The sequence below is a fragment of the Prionailurus viverrinus genome, chromosome B3 (assembly GCF_022837055.1).
Source record: "Prionailurus viverrinus isolate Anna chromosome B3, UM_Priviv_1.0, whole genome shotgun sequence".
In the NCBI taxonomy this organism is placed as follows: domain Eukaryota; kingdom Metazoa; phylum Chordata; class Mammalia; order Carnivora; family Felidae; genus Prionailurus; species Prionailurus viverrinus.
Genome location: NC_062566.1, coordinates 14,251,527 through 14,271,123, shown reverse-complemented (window position 1 = coordinate 14,271,123; position 19,597 = coordinate 14,251,527). Strand labels below are relative to the sequence as shown.

The following is a 19,597-nucleotide window of genomic DNA, read 5'->3' as shown; positions in this document are numbered from 1 at the left end:
TAGGAAGCCAGCAAAGAAACAATAAAACGGTGAGCAACAGCTTAGCAAGAAAGCACAAATTCTAGGACACTTACACAGACATAGAACCTAAAATCCCAAACTCTCCTTCTCATTCCTCAAGCTGAAGTCCATGAAAGCCTGAACGACTATGTATATGACCAGCAAGAACTGCTTTGTTCTAACACAGATCTTAGTGAATTTAAAAATTTCTCTTCTCTCTGTCCTTTTCTCCATTTCCTATCTTAACCTATATACATACCCCTGTTACTTTCAGTAACACAACTGAATTTGTATGAAACCTTGTGATCTAGAAGTTTCTTTTTACTTCAGATGAATGAAGTAGAATATTAATAATAACTTATTAATAAGCAGGGCTAATAGGAATCATTAGTGTCTGGTCATTTTAAGTAGTGAAAACATCTAAAGCCCCTCAGAAGATGAACATTTTAAATGCAATGACAGTAATAATGAAATTACATACTTGTGACTTCTTGTAAGAAATCCAAACATGGTCGACTACTTCCAGAAATACTTATTGAAACAGCCAATGGGGTCTGTCCTTCATAGTTCCTTGTGTTTGTGTCTGCTCCATAATTATATAACATCCGTGCACAAAGCACATCATCCCTAAGGGCAGACAAATGTAAAGGAGTCTGTCCATCTTCTAAGCGACCCAAGTTTGTGTCTGCTCCTCTCTGAAGGAACATTCGGCAATAAGAGTGATTGCTTTTGATCACAGCGTATCGCAGCAGGAAACCGTTCTGGATGTCAATGTTGGCATTGTGGTCCAGGAGGATCTTCACGCAGCTTGACCTCTCTCGGATGATAGCGAGCTGAAGTGGTGTTGTGCCTTTATCACTGAGCGGGTCAACCTCCGCCTTGAACTCCAGTAGAAGTCGGACAAAAGAGTCCCTCCCATAGTGAGCAGCCACATGGAGAGGAGTCCAGCCGTCATTACTTTTGGCATTAATAATGTCACTCCTGTATTCAGACTCTAACATCAGGCGTGCGATCCGGGCCCGGCCATGCATAGCTGCGTAATGAAGAGCAGTGAAGCCTCCGATCAAGTCCTTAACTGTAGGATCAGCTAGAGTTAAAACCAAAACGAAAACATTAGCAGACTTGAAGACAAAACAATGGTCTCTACCATGGCACAGGGCATTTAAGACGTTTCCATAAAAATTGCGAAATGACTGAACATTATAATGAACATCAAGTACTTCTTTCCTCAATTGAAGCATAGTTTCATGGAAAATAAATTTTGGTAGAAAGTTATCAAACCTGGGTTAACAGAATGAAAATGACTTACAAAGTATTTAAAAGATAGATGGGCAAAAACAGAGAGTTCAGATCGCCACATCCCCTCTCTTGGCTAATTTAACCAATTGCTTTTGGCTACTCAACTCTCTCATCTCTGTATTGTTTCATGTTTCTCTTCTGTTTTGAACTTTTTGTTTTATTTTCTCTTGTGTTTCTTGGTCTTAAAGAGAAGCATGTGTAGCAACATCTGCTGCTCTAAATTACGGATGTACTGTGGTCTGGCAGGCCATGTTGTTTTAGGGTGTATTAGGTAAAAAAAAGAAAAAAAAATATTTTCTGTGGTCTGTAAAAATTCCAAAGCATGTAAGATATATGTTAAGTGATCTTGATAAATCATGTTTTCATAAGATAAAAGACTATTCTGGATTCTTAGTTTTATAAGAATTTTGGAGTTTATAAGAATTAAACACCACATTGGGTGAAAAATTTGGAGAAACCTCAGCACTGTATAAATATTATTTTCTAAAACAGTTCCAAAACTCTCTCCTAAATGGATTGATTTCTGGAGAGAAAGAGAGAGAGAGAAATGGGGGGGGGGGGTAGGGGATGGTGGGAGGAGGGAGAAGAGGAAAGAATAAAAGAGAAAGAAAAGCAATAATCTATCTGCTATGTCACTGACTTGTCACCTGCCCCCAATCTCTCCTGAAAGCAAGGGTCAGTTCTGTATAGCTCTCCTCCCGCTGGCCTTCCGGGGCTGTGGGTAGAAGTGCTCCTTCCTACTATGTAGGTCACTGCCTGGAGGCTAGCAATTTCACGTGAAAATAAATTGTTCAGACCTAACTACTTAGGATTAAAATGCTTTCTCCTTATAAACATCACCCTTAATTTCTGGTTTGTTCATGAAAGAGAGAAATTCATGAGTGTTTTTCAAACAAACGAAAAGCTTCCCAAGTTATATGATTAAACATTCAAGTACTGTTTACTAAAATGTTATTTCATTCCAAACTATATTAGGACAGCTGTGTCCCTCAGGAAAATCTGTGAGGCAGAAAACTATATATAAAATATTAATAATACTATGGAGAATAAAAATGACAATTAAGAAGTAGTTGCTAACAAAACCTGTAAAAAAGGTTAACATTTTTATGTAAGCTGTATCAGTTGAATTTATAAAACCACTTAGTATAAACTGACAGTACCCAAAGGTTGTATTACCATTTAAAGAAACTAAGAGTATTCCATCTGCCTTGGCCTTCGCTAAAAGAAAAAGATACAATACCTATTTACTCTGTGACTTAAAAAAAAAAAAAAAAAAAAAAAAAAAAAAAAAAAAAGCAAGAACATTTAAACAAAGCATTTTGCTGCCATCTGCTGGTATCAGGCATGAACTTCAGCTACTAATGTTTTCATTTAGACAGCTGACACTGAAGCCTTCACATCTGAAACCTACCTCCCTTATATACAGAGACCAAGTGAAGACAGGCATGAATCTAAAAGAATACCTTTAATTCAAATGAAACAATGAATTTTGCCAAGACTTCCATTTCTAATCTATAATGAGCTGCTTCCGACATTCTTTCTTAACTTGTCAGATTTAAGAATACCTTCTTTGATTTCTCTCACCTTTTTTCATCCACCAGGGGTGTCTTTAAGGTGCCAGCACACAGTCTTGTGTGCATCCTATACTTGCTCTATTTGACAGTTAAGACTGAAAATATGTTACGTGAAATGGCACTAGCATCTTTGGTTTTCCACTTTACTACGTCTTTTTTAGGTGCTACTTACATTTTGGTGCTATACTGAGCTAGGAAAAACAAAGATTAACAGATACAACAAGGATCTGCTCAGTCTCAGAAAAACCATGAAAATGCATTAAGTAAGCACACGCTGGAAACACAGCACAGCAGAGATGTAAATTAACAATGCATGAAATTGTATACTTACTGTCCTCAAGGAATTAACAAATGGGAGACAGAAGACCAATGAGGATGTAAACGAAGATTAATTTAAGAATTATTATTAGCCAGCGCAACAGATAAGAAAAAGATCTCATTTGTGATAGTAACAGAAACCACAGAAATCTAGATAGAAAATAAGAGATGGAGCAAGGCACATGTCAAGACATTTCTTTGAACTCAATTCACTTCATCTGTATCTGCTCAAATGTCCCTTCTGAGAAAAAACTTTCTCTGAACACTAACAGAGCAGCCCCACCCACCTCATTACTTTGTCTGCTTATAGCAAGCCTCCCTCCCTCCAAGGTGCAACTTACTTTATTTTCTATTTTTATGTTTTTCAAGTGCAACTTATTTTAAACAAATTATAGTATAGTCTCAAGAAATCCATTTAAATATACTGAAAAAATTTAAAGTGTGTATAAAAAATGCTTCCCACCAATAGGATTTCTTTTTTTCCAACAGCTTGACTGAGGTACAATAAAATCCACTCACTTTAAACGGAGGTTGATGAACTTTGACGAATTATATACAGCCATGTAACCACCACCACAATCAAAATATTTCCATCATCTCAAGAAGTTCCTTCCTGTCTCTTTACAGTCAATTCCCTGCCCAGACTCTGGGTCCCAGGCAACCACTAAAGTTTTGCCCTTCCAGAATTTCATAGAAGTGAAATCACATAGTGTGTAGACTTTTGTGTTTGACTTGTTTCACTCAGCAAGATGTTTCTGAAATTCACCCATGTTATCAGTGTGCATCAAAGGTTCATGCCTTTGTATTGCTGAACTGTATTCCATAATATGGATACACATTTATTTATGATTCACCAGCAGGTGGACAATTGTGTTATTTCCAGTTTGAGGCAACTATGAATAAGGCTGCTGTGAACATTCACAACCAAATCTCTAAGTGCATATGATTTCATTTCACTTGGGTAAATACCTAGGCAAGAACTGGCTGGGTCACGTATTAAGTGCATGTTTAACTTCCCAAGAAATTGCCACATTGTTTTACTAAGTGGCTATATTTTCTCATAACTGAGTTTATAATTTAATTGTGTATCTATTCTGGATACAAGCTTTTTGTTAGGTATGTTTTATAAATATTTTCTCCTAGTCTCTTGATTGCCTTTTCTTGTTCTATATGGTTTTGTTTTGTTTTTTGAAGAGCAGAAGTTTTAAATTTTGATGAAGTCGACTTTTTTTTGTTTATTGCTTGTGCTTTGTGTGTCCCATTTAAGAAATCTTTGCCCAACACAGTATCACATAGAATTTCTATGTTTTCTTCTAGAAGTGTTATACCTTGTTTTTTAAATTTGAGAGAGAGAAAAAGAGCATGTGTGAGTGGGGGAGGGGCAGAGAGAGAGGGAGAGACAGAATCCCAAGCAGGCTCGGTGCTGTTAGCACAGAGCCTGATGTGGGGCTTGAACTCACACGAACCGTGAGATCATGACCTGAGGTGAAATCAAGGGTCAGAATGAGCCACGCAGGCGCCCCTAGAAGTGTTAAACTTTCAACTCATATTTAGAAGAATGACTTATTGCTAGCTGATTTCTGCGTACAGTGCGATCAGATCAAGGTTCACTGTTTTCCACACAGGTATCTAGTTGTCCAGCACAATCTGTTGTAAAAACTATCTTTTTCCCAATGATTTATGCTTGTGCCACTGCTGAAAACCATTTACCATACACAAGTATGGGTCTATTTCCAAACCCTATCCTGTTCTATTGACCTAAAAGTGTATCCATACACCAATAGTGGCTTGTCTTGATTACTGCAGCTTTACAGTAAGTTTTGATAGCAGGTAGTATATATCCTCAAACCTTTTTAAAAACTTTTTGGCCAATAAATTTTGGAATCAACAATTTCTTCAAACCTGCGGGATTTTGATTGGAACTTCATCACCTCTAAAAATGGAAACCATCCCGTAATACTTTAAATAATACTGATTCTTCCAAATATGAACATGAAGTATCTATTTATTTAGGTCTTCTTTGATTTCCATCAGGAATGTTTTGTACTTTTTCAGTGTGTAGGTCTTGCACATCTTTCATTACATTTATTGCTAAATATTTTAAGTTTTGTTGGTATAGTAATGCAGTTTCAAAATTTCATTTTCCAAGTATTAAGTGCTGATATAGAGAAATAAGGTTCATTATATACTGACCTATGTATTGTCTACCTAACTAAATTTTAGTTCAAGCACATTATTGTATATTTGTTATACTAGTCTATGTACACAATTACATTCTGTGTGAAGAAAGCTTCATTTCTTCCTTTCCAATCCACAGGCCTCTTATTTAAACAAGAGTTGAATAAAAGTGGTAAAAACATCTACTCTTGCCTTATTCCTGATCTTGGAAAGCAATAGGCAATTCACCATTTACTGTGATGCATATTATAGCTTTTCTTAGGTGCCTTTCCTTAGGTTTTAGAAGTTATCTTCTGCTTCTTGTTTGCTGAGTCTTTATTGATGAATGGGTATTTCATATTGTCACATGCATCTTCTGCATCTATTGAAATGATCACTTGGTATTTACTTTAGTTCTATAGACAGTGGAAATTACCATGCTTTTCATATCTTAAACCTTACATTCCTGGGGTAAACTGTAGTTGGCCATGATGTAATATTCTTTTTGTTGTATACTGATAAGATTTGCTAGTATTTTGTCCAGGATTTTTTTTTTTTTAATCTATTGGCACAAAGGATACTGGTATATAGTTTTCATTTCTTTCAGTGTCTATTTGGTTTTGTATCGGGGCACTGCAAACCTTGTACAGTACATTTGGAAGTGTTCCCTTAGAGTTTGGGTAGTGCTGTTATTGTTTATTTTTTTTAATATTTGAAATAATTCAACAGAGAAGGCAGCTGGGCCTGAAGTTTCCTTAGTGAAAAGTTTTAATTATCAACAAAATTTCTCCAATATAGGGCTATTAAATTGTTTTATTTCTCCTTGAGTCAGTTTTGACAATTTGTGTCTTTCAAGGAACTGGTTCATTTCTTCTGAATGGCATAAAGGTGTCCATTATATTCCTTACTACCCTTTTAATGTCTGTAGGATCTGTCCATACATAATACTGGTGATATGTCTTTTATTTTCTTCATCAGTTTTCCCCATCATTTTCCCATCTTCGATCCCACTGATTTCTCTTCTATTATTCATTCCTATTATTACTTTGGGTGTAATTCCAGCAGTACATAGAAACTGTTCCAATATAGCTCTTTTCCCCTCCCCTCTCCTTTGTGTTACCATCGTCAAATATATTACATCTCTACATAAGCCTAACAGCAGTTTTATACTTGTTTTATATTGTTGTCTTTAAGAGATGAAAAGGAGGAAAATACATTTATACTGTTTATGGCAGAATGATTCTAAGGTGGCCCCTCCCATAATCCCTGCCTCTTCATGTCCATGCCTTTCTGTAATCCTCTCCCGGCCAGTTGTAAGCAGAACGTAGGACTTCCTTCTAACCCAAGAGTGTGGCAAAGGTGATGGCCTGTCACTACTGTGATTGTGTTCTGTTATATGAGATTCCATCTTGCCGGCAGACTCGCTATAGCGACTCTCCTTGCTGACTTGATGAGGTAAGGAGCACGGGTGGGAAAGCCTACAGGACAAGAACCTGCAGCAACCACTGGAACCTCCAGCCAACAGCCAGCAAGCAGCTGAAGTGCTCAGTCCTAGAAGCCCAAGGAAATTAACCTGGTAACAACCTGAATGAGCTTGGAAGCAAATTTTTCTCTACTCAAGCCTACAGATGAAAACATTCTGGCCAACACTTTAAAACTGTAGGGTAATAAATGTGTACTGTTTTAAGCCATATGTTTGTGTAGTTTGTTGCACAGTAATAGAAATGAATATACTGTTTGTTAGATGTACCTGAGTGATTACCTTTACCAGTGATCTTTATCTTTTTGTATGGAAAACAAAGGACAGTTTTGTTAGACATAAAATTCTTGATTGACAGTTTGTTTTCAGCAATTAGAATATGTCATCCCACTGCCTTTTGGCCACTGTTGTTTCTTATGAGAAATTAGCTGTTAATCTTACCAAGGAATTCTTGTACATAATGAGATACTTCTCTAGGTGCTTTTAAGATTTTCTCTTTGGTTCTGGCTTTCCACAGTTTGACTACTATGTGTATAGATGAGTTTATCCTACTCGGAGTTTGCTGAACTCCTCAGATGTGTAGTTTAATATTTTCCATCAAATGTGGGAAGCTGTGGCTATTATTTCTTTAAATATTTTTTTCTGCCTCTTCCTCTCTCTCCTCTCTTTTCTGGCTCTCCCATTATGCCTCAGGCATATGTCAGTATTCTTGATAATGTCCCACAGGTGTGTGGGGCTCTATTTTTGTTGTTGTTCTTTTTTTATATGTTCCCCAAACTGAAATAATGTCTGTTAATCAATTTTCAAGGTCACTGACTCCTTCTTCTGCCAGTTCAAATCTGCTGTTAATTACTCTAATGAATTCTTCATTTTAGTTATTGTACTTTCAGCTCAAGAATTTCTATTTGGGGACACACACATATATTCATATGTATGTAAATTCTATCTCTGCATTGCTAGTGTCTATTTGATGAGTCACTGTCATCACATTTTCCTTTAATTCTCTGAATGTGGTATCTGTCCTTAGTTCTTTGAACACATTTATAATAGCTGCTCTGAAATTTTGTTAACTAAGTATATAGCATCTGGACCCCTCCAGAGACACTTTCTATTAGCCAGCTTTATTTCCTATGTATGAGCTATACATTCCTGTTTCTTAAGCATGTCTCACAATTTTTCTGAAAACTAAAGATTTTCGACTATATTGTAGCAACCCTTAATTGTATCCAGGTGGGATGCCATTGCTGTTTGTTTTAGTGAAATGGGCAGGCTAACTATACAAAATCTGTCTCCTCTGCAGTATGCAGCCACTTACATGTCTGCTTAGCTGTTAATATTATTAAATTCTGGCTTCTAGGGGCCACTACCAAGAATAACTTATGTTTGGCAAAAATAACTCTCTTTGACCAATGACTGGTCAGAGGTTGTACTTAAACATCTCTAATGAGCAAGGCTCCCACACTTTTTGCCAAGGTGATATGTATACAGGTTGAGGCACACATTCAATATTCAGTGAAGCTCTCATCTTCTGGTCTCCTGTTCAGCCAGGGTTGAGTTGATAACTGGGGTCCTTTGTGGTCTTTCTTAAGCATGCATGTAGCCTTCCAAATTCCCAGGAATATACAGAAGCTCAATAAAGCTCAAATGGCTGTCTCATTCTCCAGGTCTCCTATTAAATGTGAGGGTACTGTGTTGCTTGCTCCAACCAGTATCACAGCCTGAGGCAGCTGTGTTGTTGGCCTTTCTGGATTGTATGCCACCTAATTTGAGACCACTGTTATTTTCAACAATGCTCCAGGCTTAGGGCATTTCTACTGAGCTCCAAAAGCAGGTCTGCCCACTGGCAGCAAGGAGAATGCCAGTCCTCATGATAACGTGCCATAGAGATTGTTGGGGGACAGAAAGGGCAGATGGGGGCAGCCACTCTGAGTTCAGTTTCTTACGGTAAAAACTTGGATAACTGGTATAAAATTCTTTTCTACTATAAGCAGTGAAAGTTATAAATTTCTCTCTAAGCACCAAATACATCCCACAAATTTTGATATATTGTATTTTCATTAGCATTCAGTTCAGAACACTGTTTAATTTCCAAACATCTGAGGCTCTTCTAGATATCCTATTGTTGTTGATTTCTAATAAAATTCCACCGTAGTCAGAGAACATATTCTTACAATTTCATAATATTTACTGAGACTTTATCCTGGTATCCTATCATGTACGCATGAAAAAAATCATGTACACAGGAAAAAAAATGTAAATTCTGAAGGTGCTGGGTGCCTTTCAGTTTTCAAAATCTTGAGTTTTCAAAAATCTCAATTAAGTCAATGTGTTTGATGTTTTTCAGATTTTCTCTAGTTATTGATTTCTTTATCTAGTTGTTCCATCAACTGCTGCAAGATGTTAAAATTTTCAACTGTGATTGTATAACTGTCCATTTTTCCCTTTAATTATCAATTTTTTGCCTCATGTATTTTGGGCTCTCTTACTGTGTACACATCCCATGATCCTTACTCCTCCTTCTTCAGTTCTGGTACTAGTTTATGTCTTAAAATAGATTTTATATGTTAGCCATAGCCACTCTGGCCTTCACTTAATTACCATTTGCATGGTGTATCTTTATCCATTCTACTTTCAACCTATCTGTATCTCTATAGTTAAAGTGTATCTCTTATAGGCAGCATTTCATTGAATCTTGTCTACTCCTTTTTGACAATTTCTAGCTTCTAACTGGGAGTGTTTAGTCCATTTAATATTTAATATAATTACTGATACTTAGATGAGCTTAGATCTGCCATTTTGTTTTCCATTTATCTCCTCTCTTGTTCCCCTTCTTCCCTTTACTGCCTTTTTTATACTATTAGGTCATTTTTTAGTATTTTATTTTAATTTCTCTATTGACTTTTTAGCTATATAATAAAACCTTGGTTTGCGAGCATAATTCATTCCAGAAACATGCTTGTAATCCAAAGCATTTGTATATCAAAGCAAATTTCCCCATAATAATGGAAACTCAGATGCGTTCCACAACCCAAAAATATTCATATAAAAATGATTACAATACTGTAATATAATGCAAAATAATAAAGAAAATACAAAATATAAAGGAAAACAAACAAATTAACCTGCACTTACCTTTGAAAACCTTCGTGGCTGGTGTGAGGGAGACAACAGAGAGGAGGGTTATTGTACAGGACGACATTTGCTAGCATTAACGAATCACAGCTATCTACTGACTCAAGGGAATCATTTTCTTTTTGTGCAACTTTATCAAGGAACCTATCCATTGACCCTTGCTTTTGCCTCCTTTTGAAGATTTCACAGAAATGTAACACTGCATTGACGATCAACCACAATCCCACAGCAAGAGAGAGAGAAGAACCACTGGCTCCGTTGTGATCACGTGATATCTGGCGTCAAGTACAACTCATATTGCAAGACATTGCTCATTTATCAAGTTAGAATTTATTAGAAATGTTTGCTCGTCTTGCAGAACACTCACAGAACAAGTTACTCGCAATCCAAGGTTTTACTACTGTACATCTTTGTTTTTGTTTTTTTTTTTTTTAGTGGTTGGTCTAAAGATTGGAATATACATACTAACCTGGCCAAAATCATAACCAGATTTGTATAGATGTACTATGATATGCATCTCATTTGTATTTAAAAGCAAAATCCTCAAATCAGGAAAATACACAGATAAACACCATACCCTAGTTCACTATACATGTGATTACTCTTTAAAAAAAGGTTTGGGAAGCACCAAATACAATTAGCTAAGTTACACAGGTACAGGCATTGCGTGGAGGTCTAAAACAGTTATACATTGTGCTGTATTAACACAGGATAGAAAGGCAACAGTGAAGGAGGAAAAAAAAATCTAGACAAATACCTAAAACTTTGCTAAGAATTCACCAAAAAATACAAAGTTGGAAAGTCAGATGGTATAATGTCTCCAAACAGGATTTCTCCTAGAAACAAATTTTTTCATTAATGAAAAACTGAAAATTTAGAAAAGCAGCAGCACAAAAACCCAGCATTTCCTGATAATTACTCTCACCACTGACAGTAGGCTTGCAGCTTTTCTTCTATACCTTTTAAAAAATTACACATACTTGTGATTATAGTCTACCAATTTAATCATTTCTCTGTATTTGGGCATGAGAATTTTAAAAATTATATGAATGAAGGGTGAAATTTTCAGACACAAAAAAATTCCTTCATTTAAGATGGATTTATTGGAATAAATTAATTAGAAGTAAATTTACTGGACAAAAAGATCTTCCAATTCTAAGGATCTAATACATACTTTCAAACTGCTTTCTAGAAGTGCTTTCATAAATTCCTACCATTTCTTCTTTATCACATTTGGGATAATAATTTGCAAAATCTTTCCTTTTTGAAAAGCTAAAAATAATTTCTCACCACACTGCTATGGATTTCTTTGATTCATCCCTTACCTCTCTAACTTATTTCCATGTGTTTCACCATGAGGATTTTACCTACTGTATAAAGAAGAACTCTGAGATTCCTTCCTCAGGTTCCTATGGGGATGTGCTTTACGGACTTAACTTCTACTGCCCTCCAGGTTAGTTACATGAACCCAGTCTAAAGATAAATAATCCCACCTAAGATAGGGTCTCTTAATGTTATTTTTATAAAATGTCCAACATGATCTTAGAATTTTTAGAGAGATTCCTAGTGGGAAAATGAAGATGATAGTAATAATGGGTTTCTTATACTTTCCACTATTATAGTACAGACTCTTCTGCGTAACTTCAACAGCACAATAATCTGAACAGAAAGATTAAGAATTTGTAATACACTATCACTAATTATTATATTAGTTATTATATTACTAATATATTATATTATGTGTCCAATATTTGATGTTACTGTTGTAATGGTTTGGGGTACCATGAACTATATCCACATAAGATGGGAATAATAAGCAACAGCAACTAGCCATTACCCCATCCTTCTCCCTCTCCTTCCTGTCCCCTGAGACCTAACAATACTGAAACGAGGCTAATTTATAACGCTATAATGGCCTCTAAGTATTCAAGTGAAAGGGAAGAGCCATGTGTCTCCCACTTTAAATCAAAAGCTAGAAATGATTTAAGCTTAGTGAGGAAGGCATGTCGAAAGCCAAAACGGGCTGAAAGCTAGGCCTCTGGAGCCCGCTAGCCAAGCTGTGAATGCAAAAGGAAAGTTCTTGAAGGAAATGAAAAGTGCTACTCCAGTGAACACACAAATGATCAGAAAGCAAAACAGTCTTATTGCTGATACAGAGAAAGTTTTCGTGGTCTGGACAGAACATCAAACCAGCCCCAAGCTCCCTTAAGCCAAAGCCTAGTCCAGAGCCAGGTCCTCACTCTCTTCAATTCTGTGAAGGCTCAGAGAGAGGAGGAAGCTGAAGAGGAAGAATTTGAAGCTAGCAGGTTGGTTCGTGAGGTTTAGGGAAAGAAGCCGTCTCCATAACATCAAAGTGTAAGGTGAGCGTCAAGTGCTGATGTAGAAGCTGCAGCAAGTTCTCCAGAAGATCTAGCTGAGATAGTTAATGAAGGTGAGTACACTAAACAATAGATTCTCAACGTACACAAAACAGCTTTCGATCGGAAGAAGATGGATGCCATGTGGGACTTTCGAAGCTAAAGAGAAGTCAATGCCTGGTTTCGAAGCTTCCAAGGACAGGCTGACTCTTTTATCAGGGGCTAACGTGGCTGGTGACTTTGAGTTGAAGCCAGTGCTCATTTACCATTTCGAAAATCCTGGGGTCCTTAAAAGTCAACTAAATCTACTCTGCCAATGCTCTATAAAGGAAAAAACAAAGCCGGGATGACAGCACATCTGTTTACAACACAGATAACATACCATTCTAAGCCTACCTTTGAGACTTACTGCTGGGAAAAAAAAAGATTCCTTTCAAAATGTGACTGCTTGTTGACAATGCACCTGGTCACCCAAGAGCTCTGATGGAGATGTACAATGAAATTAATGTTGTTTTCATGCCTGCTAACACAACATCCATTCTGCAGCCAATGGTTCAAGTAGTAATTTCAACTTTTAAATCTTATTACTTAAGAAATATATTTTCTAAGGCTACAGCTGCCATACACAGTGATTCCTCTGATGGATCCAGGGAAAGAAAATTAAAAACCTTCTGGAAACAATTCACCACTCTAATTGTAGTTAAGGACATTTGTGATTTGCAGGAAGAGGTAACATATCAACATGAACAAGAGTTTGGAACAAGTTGATTCCAACACTCATGGATGATTTCCAGGGTTCAAGACCTCAGAGGAAGAAGGGACTGCAGCTGTGGTGGAAACAGCAGGAGAACTAGGATTAGCAGTGGAGCCTGGAAGGGGCACCTGGATGGCTCAGTTGGTTGAGCATCTGACTTTGGCTCAGGTCACGATCTCGTGGTCTATGAGTTTGAGCCCCGCATCGGGCACTGTGCTGACGGCTCGGGGCCTGGAGCCTGCTTCAGATTCATTCTCTCTCTCTCTCTCTCTCTCTCTCTCTCTCTCTGCCCCTCCCCTGCTCATTCTCTCTCTCTCTCAAAAATGAATAAATATAAAAAAAAAATTTTTTTTTTAAAAAGGAGTGGAGCCTGAAGATGGAATTGAACTGCATCTCACAATCTAACTTGAACAGTGAGAAATTGCTTCTTACAGGTAAGCAAATAAAGCGGTTTCTTGAGACGGAATCTACTTCTGGTGAAGATGCTATGAAGGTTGTTGAAATAACGAAGGACTTAGAATGGTACATAAACTTAGTTGATAAAGCAGTGGCAGGGTTTGAGGAATGACTCCAATTTCGAAAGAAGTTGTGGGCAAAATGCTATCAAGCAGAATCGCATGCTACAGAGCAATGTTCACGAAAGGAAGAGGCAATCGATGTGGCAAACTTCACTGTCATTTGAAGAAATTGCCACAGCCACCACACCCTTCAGCAACCACCACCCTGATCAGCCAGCAGCTGTCAACATGGAGGCGAGACCCTCCACCAGCAAAAGGATTAGGACCAGTTGAAAGCTCAGATGTTAGCATTTAGCAATTAAGTATTTTTTAATTAAGGCATGTAGAAATATTTTTAAACATAATGCACACTTAACAGACTACAGTATAGTATCAACATAACCCTTACGTGCACTGGAAAAACAAAAATTCATTGACTTGCTTTACTGTGATAGTCACTTTATTGACGTCGTCTGGAACCCAACCTGCTCATCTCCAAGGAATGCCTGCAAAGCAGCAAAATGTAATTTACCTGCACAAGCTAATGTTTTATATCTGTGAGGCCTAACATAGTAGCTACTAGTTACGTGTAGCTATCGAGCACTTGAACCACGGCTACTCTCAATGAAGAACTGAATTTTTTAAATTTCATTTAGAGGCTACTCTCAATGAAGAACTGAATTTTTTAAATTTCATTTAGAATTTATTTTTTAATTTCTTTTAAAATTTAATTTAAATGTAAATAGCCATGCCTGCTACGGACAGCCTAGGATTAAATAAGAAAGAGAACCTCACTTTTTTTTTCTACCTTCTGGAATAGAGACAGCATCAACTAACCAAGTCAAACTTGCTCATTTTCTCAGTGAAACTGGATTCCTCCCACAGGACCAACAAGTATGGCTTCACACAGCTGTTCCCTAACCAGGCTTCCCTGGTGGCCGTATCGCTGGCATCCCAGTAGGGTCCCAGGCAGCCTGTTATCTCTGCATTTGGGTTAGAGCTGATCATTCACTAGCGGTTTCACTGTGCAGGTGAACAGGTATTACAGTGGTGAATGGTTTGTATTAAGCATCTGTGTCTTTTCTTTTTAATTTTTTTTAATGTTTATTTATTTTTAAGAGAGAGACACAGCACGCGAGTGGGGGAGGAGCAGAGAGAGAGAGAGAGAGAGAGAGAGAGAGAGAGACAGCATCGGAAGCAGGCTCCAGGCTAAGCTGTCAGCACAGAGTCCAATGCAGGGCTCAAACTCACAAACCATGAGATCGTGACCTGAGCCGAAGTCGGACGTTTAACCAACTGAGCCCTCCAAGGTGCCCCTATGTCCCCTTTTTCTTAATTGCATTTGGTTAACTTTCAGCTGCTCATTCAATGGCAACTCTTTCTCCCCCAGGCCCCAGACCTCAGTTATCTTGATTTCTTTTCACTGCCACCACATGGCCAACTAATCTATCAGCAAAGCCTGTTGGCTCCACTTTCAAAACCTCTCCAGAATCTGACCACTTCTCAACGTAGGACCACTTCTCAACTCATCCTTCTTGTCTAGGATGAGCCACTAGTATCTCCTGCCTCAACTATTCCAAAGCTTCCCGACAGGTCTTCCCCTTTATCTTTTGCTCCTCTACAATCTACCTCCTTAAGCCAGAGTGAGCCCTTCAGTAAGGTCTTCTCATTCTTCAGTTGAGAAGCCTTCGATGGTTTTCCATTCTCAGTTGGAACAAAGTCCAAAGCCTTTTTGAACCTTCAAGGACCTACGGAACACGCCAGTTCATCATCTCTTTAGCCTCTCTCCCATCGTTCTGTTCTTGCTGTAGTCTTCCTGGCTTTTTCTTCAAAGTGCTAAGTACGTTCCCTTCCCAGAACTTGTGCAGCACTCGTTTGTTCCCTTTGCCTCTTTAAAAAAAAATTTTTTTTAATGTTTATATTTGAGAGAGACAGTGTGCAAGCAGGAGAAAGACAGTGTGCAAGCAGAGACAGAATCTGAAGCAGCTTCAGGCTCTGAGTGGTCAGCACAGAGCCCAATGCAGGGCTTGAACTCGTGAACCAACCACAAGATGATGACCTGAGCCAAAGTCGGCCGCTTAACCGGGGCCACCCAGGTGCCCCATTGTTCCCTTTATCTTTCACGTTTTTCTCCCAGATATTCTCATGGTGTGGTCTTCATTTCTTCCAGGACTCAATTCAAACAGCACACTGGAGGCCTTCCCTAAATACCTAATTTAAAACAAAATCCTGTATACCTCTTTATCCCTTCTCTGCTTCACCTTTCTTCACAGCACTGATCACCACCTGACATTGTACATTTCACCATCAATTTCCTTCACTCAGAAATGTTTAAGGGCTGGGGCGCCTTGGTGGCTCAGTCAGTTAAAGCGACTGATTCTTGATTTTGGCTCAAGTCATGATCTCAAGCCACTCATTGGGCTCTACGCTGATAGTGTGGAGCCTGCTTGAGTCAGTTCAGGTCTTCATATCACCGTCCGTGAGATCAAGCCCCACATCAGGCTCCATGCTGATAGTGCAGAGCTTCCTTGGGTTCTCTCTCTATGCCCCATCCCCACTTGCACACGCTCGCTCTCTCTAAACAAATAAACTTAAATACAAAAAAACGAAATGTAAGTGCCATGACAGCACTTTATTTTGTTGCTGTATTCCCATTACGTTCAGAACAGTGCTTGACACATAGCAGGTGCTCAATAAATGTGTTTAGAGTGGGGTGCAGGGAAATGAGACCAGAGTTCTGATCAGGAAGCAGGCACCCACCTGCTCTTGCTGAGATTGCAGGCCCTTTTACTAAGTTCACATACTATCACTAGTGAATTTGCTAAAATGCATCCGTTTCTGCCACTCCTCTCTATCAGATGTTAAATGGCTAATACAGTCCATAGAATAAATTATTGGATATGCTCTAATCATACTGAACTTTTCTCAGTTCCTAAAACCAAACATGTTCCTTTCTTCTTCTACCCTTCACACTCAGTGTCCTATGTGTTTCAAAAATCCCACATCTCTGTCCTTCCACTGCCCCATCCCTGCCCCACCTTTCAGGATCTCAAGTCAAACTATATTTTCTCTAGTAAACCTCTTTTGCTGTGGCCCCCACATCCACCACTGCAACAGTGGGGACTTTTTATACCCGGCACTTAGCTCACTCTGTTGGAACTGCATTGTATCCGTATAGGCAGGCCATACAGAATCATAGCTAAGACAGTGGATTTGAACCCTAGCTCCACGATTTATGAGGTGAATGGCCTTGGGCAAATTATTTCCCATTCTGTGGCTCAGTTTTCTCAATGGAAAAACTACTACTCACCCTTACAGAGCTGCTGTGAAGCATTAGGCTACTACTAAGTGCTCAATAAGCATTGGCTATAAATCTATCCAGCCACTTGACTATGAAGGACCAGACGGCTAGCACAACGCTCATTCTGTACCTTGGTGCCTGGCGCAGAGCCTGGCATATGTTAGGTACCCAATGAATATTTGCAGAATAAATACATGAATAAGTGATTAATGGAGGACCAACGGGCCGCCTCATCTAACTATCTCTATGAACCTTCCCCCACCCTCATGGGACTGGGGGCCAGGAGGAGGAGGGGAAGAGAAATGAACCTTTGTTTTTTGTGGCTTATTTTGCTCACTTACCCACATTTGAACTGGACTTCAGTTCACCTTAATACCAATCACAAGAGAAGCTTATTAACAGGAGGGGGGCCAATCTGGAAATTTTCAAGCTCTTAAAGAAACTATGGTTTTAGGACAAGAGCAGGTAGGTCAAATTCAAACACTTTTCTAATCCCACAACAAGACTGGCCCATTTTCAACCAATATTCAATATTTTTAAAGAAAGGATTAGTCTTGTCTCCGTATGGCTGGGGAGCAATTCTGTGAGATAGCTGGTATGTGTCTCCTCTCTCTCTCATTGAGAACAAAGAAGATATGGGTGCTACCCTCCGAAGCTTCAACAGGAGATAAAGACATTAAACAGAATAGTACACAAATAAATCATTACATTTGTGATAGGAGCTACAAAAAAAAGGTACAGACAATAATATCATACAACAGAAGGATCTACCCAAGTCTGGATGATAAGAGATTTCCTTGAGAAAGTGATACATGAGAGCTGACAGAGAAGCAGGCATGAATGAGGTGAAAGTGGTAGCAGCAGGGTGAGCAGGGGGACTCAGCAGGTCCTGCGCATAGGCCTCTGGGCTCAGTGGATGTGAATGAACACAGAGAGGCTGCGGCTCAAAGATGAAGCTGGAAAGATATCGCAGAGGAGCCAGAACAATGAGGGTCATGTAGGTCACATTAAGAATTTTGACTATTACCCTAAGAGAGATGGAAAACTTTCAGTGATTTTAAAAAGGAAATATTTTCATTTTAATTTTTCTAATGTTATTTATTTTTGAGAGAGAGGGAGAGAGGAGGGAGAGAGAAGGAGAGAGAAAGAGAGAGCGAGAGAAACAGAGTGCAAACAGGGGAGCAGCAGAGAGACAGGGAGACAGAATCAGAAGCAGGCTCCAAGCTGTCAGGACAGAGCCCGATGCAGGGCTCGAACTCACAAGCCGTGAGATCATGATCTGAGCTGAAGTCGGATGCCCAAATGACTGAGCCACCCAGGCGCCCCATTTTAATTTTCATCACAGATCATTCTGTTTAGAGACTGGCTGGGAGGGGGCAAGACTGGAAGCAGGGATGAAGGAGAACATCATCACAGTCCTGGTGAGGCACGAGGATTCCTCACCCAAATGTGGGGCAGTGCCTCCAATGAAAAGAAATGAGAAGATCTGGCAACTATTTAGAAGAGCGTCGAGGGTGGTTTCTAGACTGCTGGCCTAGCAGGCTGTGGTGCCGTTAGCTATAAAAGAACATGTCCAAGCAGCAGCCTGTGCTGTGTGTGAGCCAGGAACGTGCAGAGGCTTAACACGCAGCTGGACACGCTGGTCTAGAGGTCAGAAGGCAGGCTTAGACTAAACACAGAGCACTGAGAAGCATTACCTGCGGCCAAGGGCACAGGGAAGGAGGAAAGTTCTTCTCCTGTTAATGTTTCCAAATTGATATATAATGTGCTAGGAAAAAAATACTTCCCAAACCTCCTAATTCTGTTAGGGTAACAGGAGTGAGTAAAAGGTGCTATGTAAAAACAATTGAGAAGCTTCTCCAAAACATTTAGTTCTATTGTTTTAAAATTTTATAAGAAAACATAAAGGGCTAAGAGTAGCCAAAGCATCCTTAAAGAACAGAATAACAAAGAGATTTGCCATACCCGCCTCCTCCTGCAAATCAAAACTTTAATTACAGAGTGATATTAATTATAACAGTATTATACTAACTCAGGGTTATACCAACAGACACTAGACTCAATGGAACCATGCATATATGAAAACTTTATATCTGAGCCAGAAAGACACAGCAATGAGGACAGAAGTGATGACTGAGGCTACCCTTATGGGGAAAAAGTATGAAATTGTACCTGACCATCTCATACTAGACACCAAAATCAACTCTGGAATAGATTAAGGATCTATGTGCCATAAAACTTTTTAGAAGAAAATACAGGCAAATAATGACCCACTGGCATGGTGTGCAAGACACAAAAAGCACACATCCTAAGGTAGATGAAAAATAAAATTCAACTACAATAAAATGCAAACTTCTGCCCAACAAAAACAAACACGACATCAAGAAGATAAAGCTAAAACCGGAGAGAAGATTGGCACAACACATATCTAACAAAGAAGAATATACGAACAATTCCTACAAGCCAATAAGAAAATGACCAGCAAAGCAGCCCAGTGTTGCAATGTTTTGTTACTCAAATGTCATTTCGGGGTGGGGGGGGGATGGGGGGGTGGGGGGGGAGGAAGGAGAGAGAGGGGGAGAGAGGGGGAGAGAGAGGGAGAGAGGGAGAGAGAGAGAGGCAAGCAAATCACAAAGAGGAAGAGCAAACCATCTTGTGATGGATGCCTGGCAAAGGTGGGGGAACAGGCGCTATCCTACTGGTCAGTAAAGACAGCGCCATCCTAACA

The 19,597-nt window shown here is 39.0% G+C and overlaps 1 protein-coding gene across 2 annotated transcripts in view; it reads right to left on the bottom strand.

The window, feature by feature from the left end:
- The window catches only part of ASB7 (ankyrin repeat and SOCS box containing 7), a 52,269-nt gene that overhangs the window by 18,451 nt on the left and 14,221 nt on the right, over positions 1–19,597 (bottom strand). For both annotated transcript variants that reach the window (XR_007152979.1, XM_047862755.1), the window contains exon 5: positions 482–1,087. Coding sequence is in view for 1 of the 2 variants with exons in the window: in XM_047862755.1 (XP_047718711.1) it covers positions 482–1,087 (606 nt within the window). In the remaining variant the exon portion in view is untranslated. The remainder of the gene's footprint in view (positions 1–481; positions 1,088–19,597) is intronic.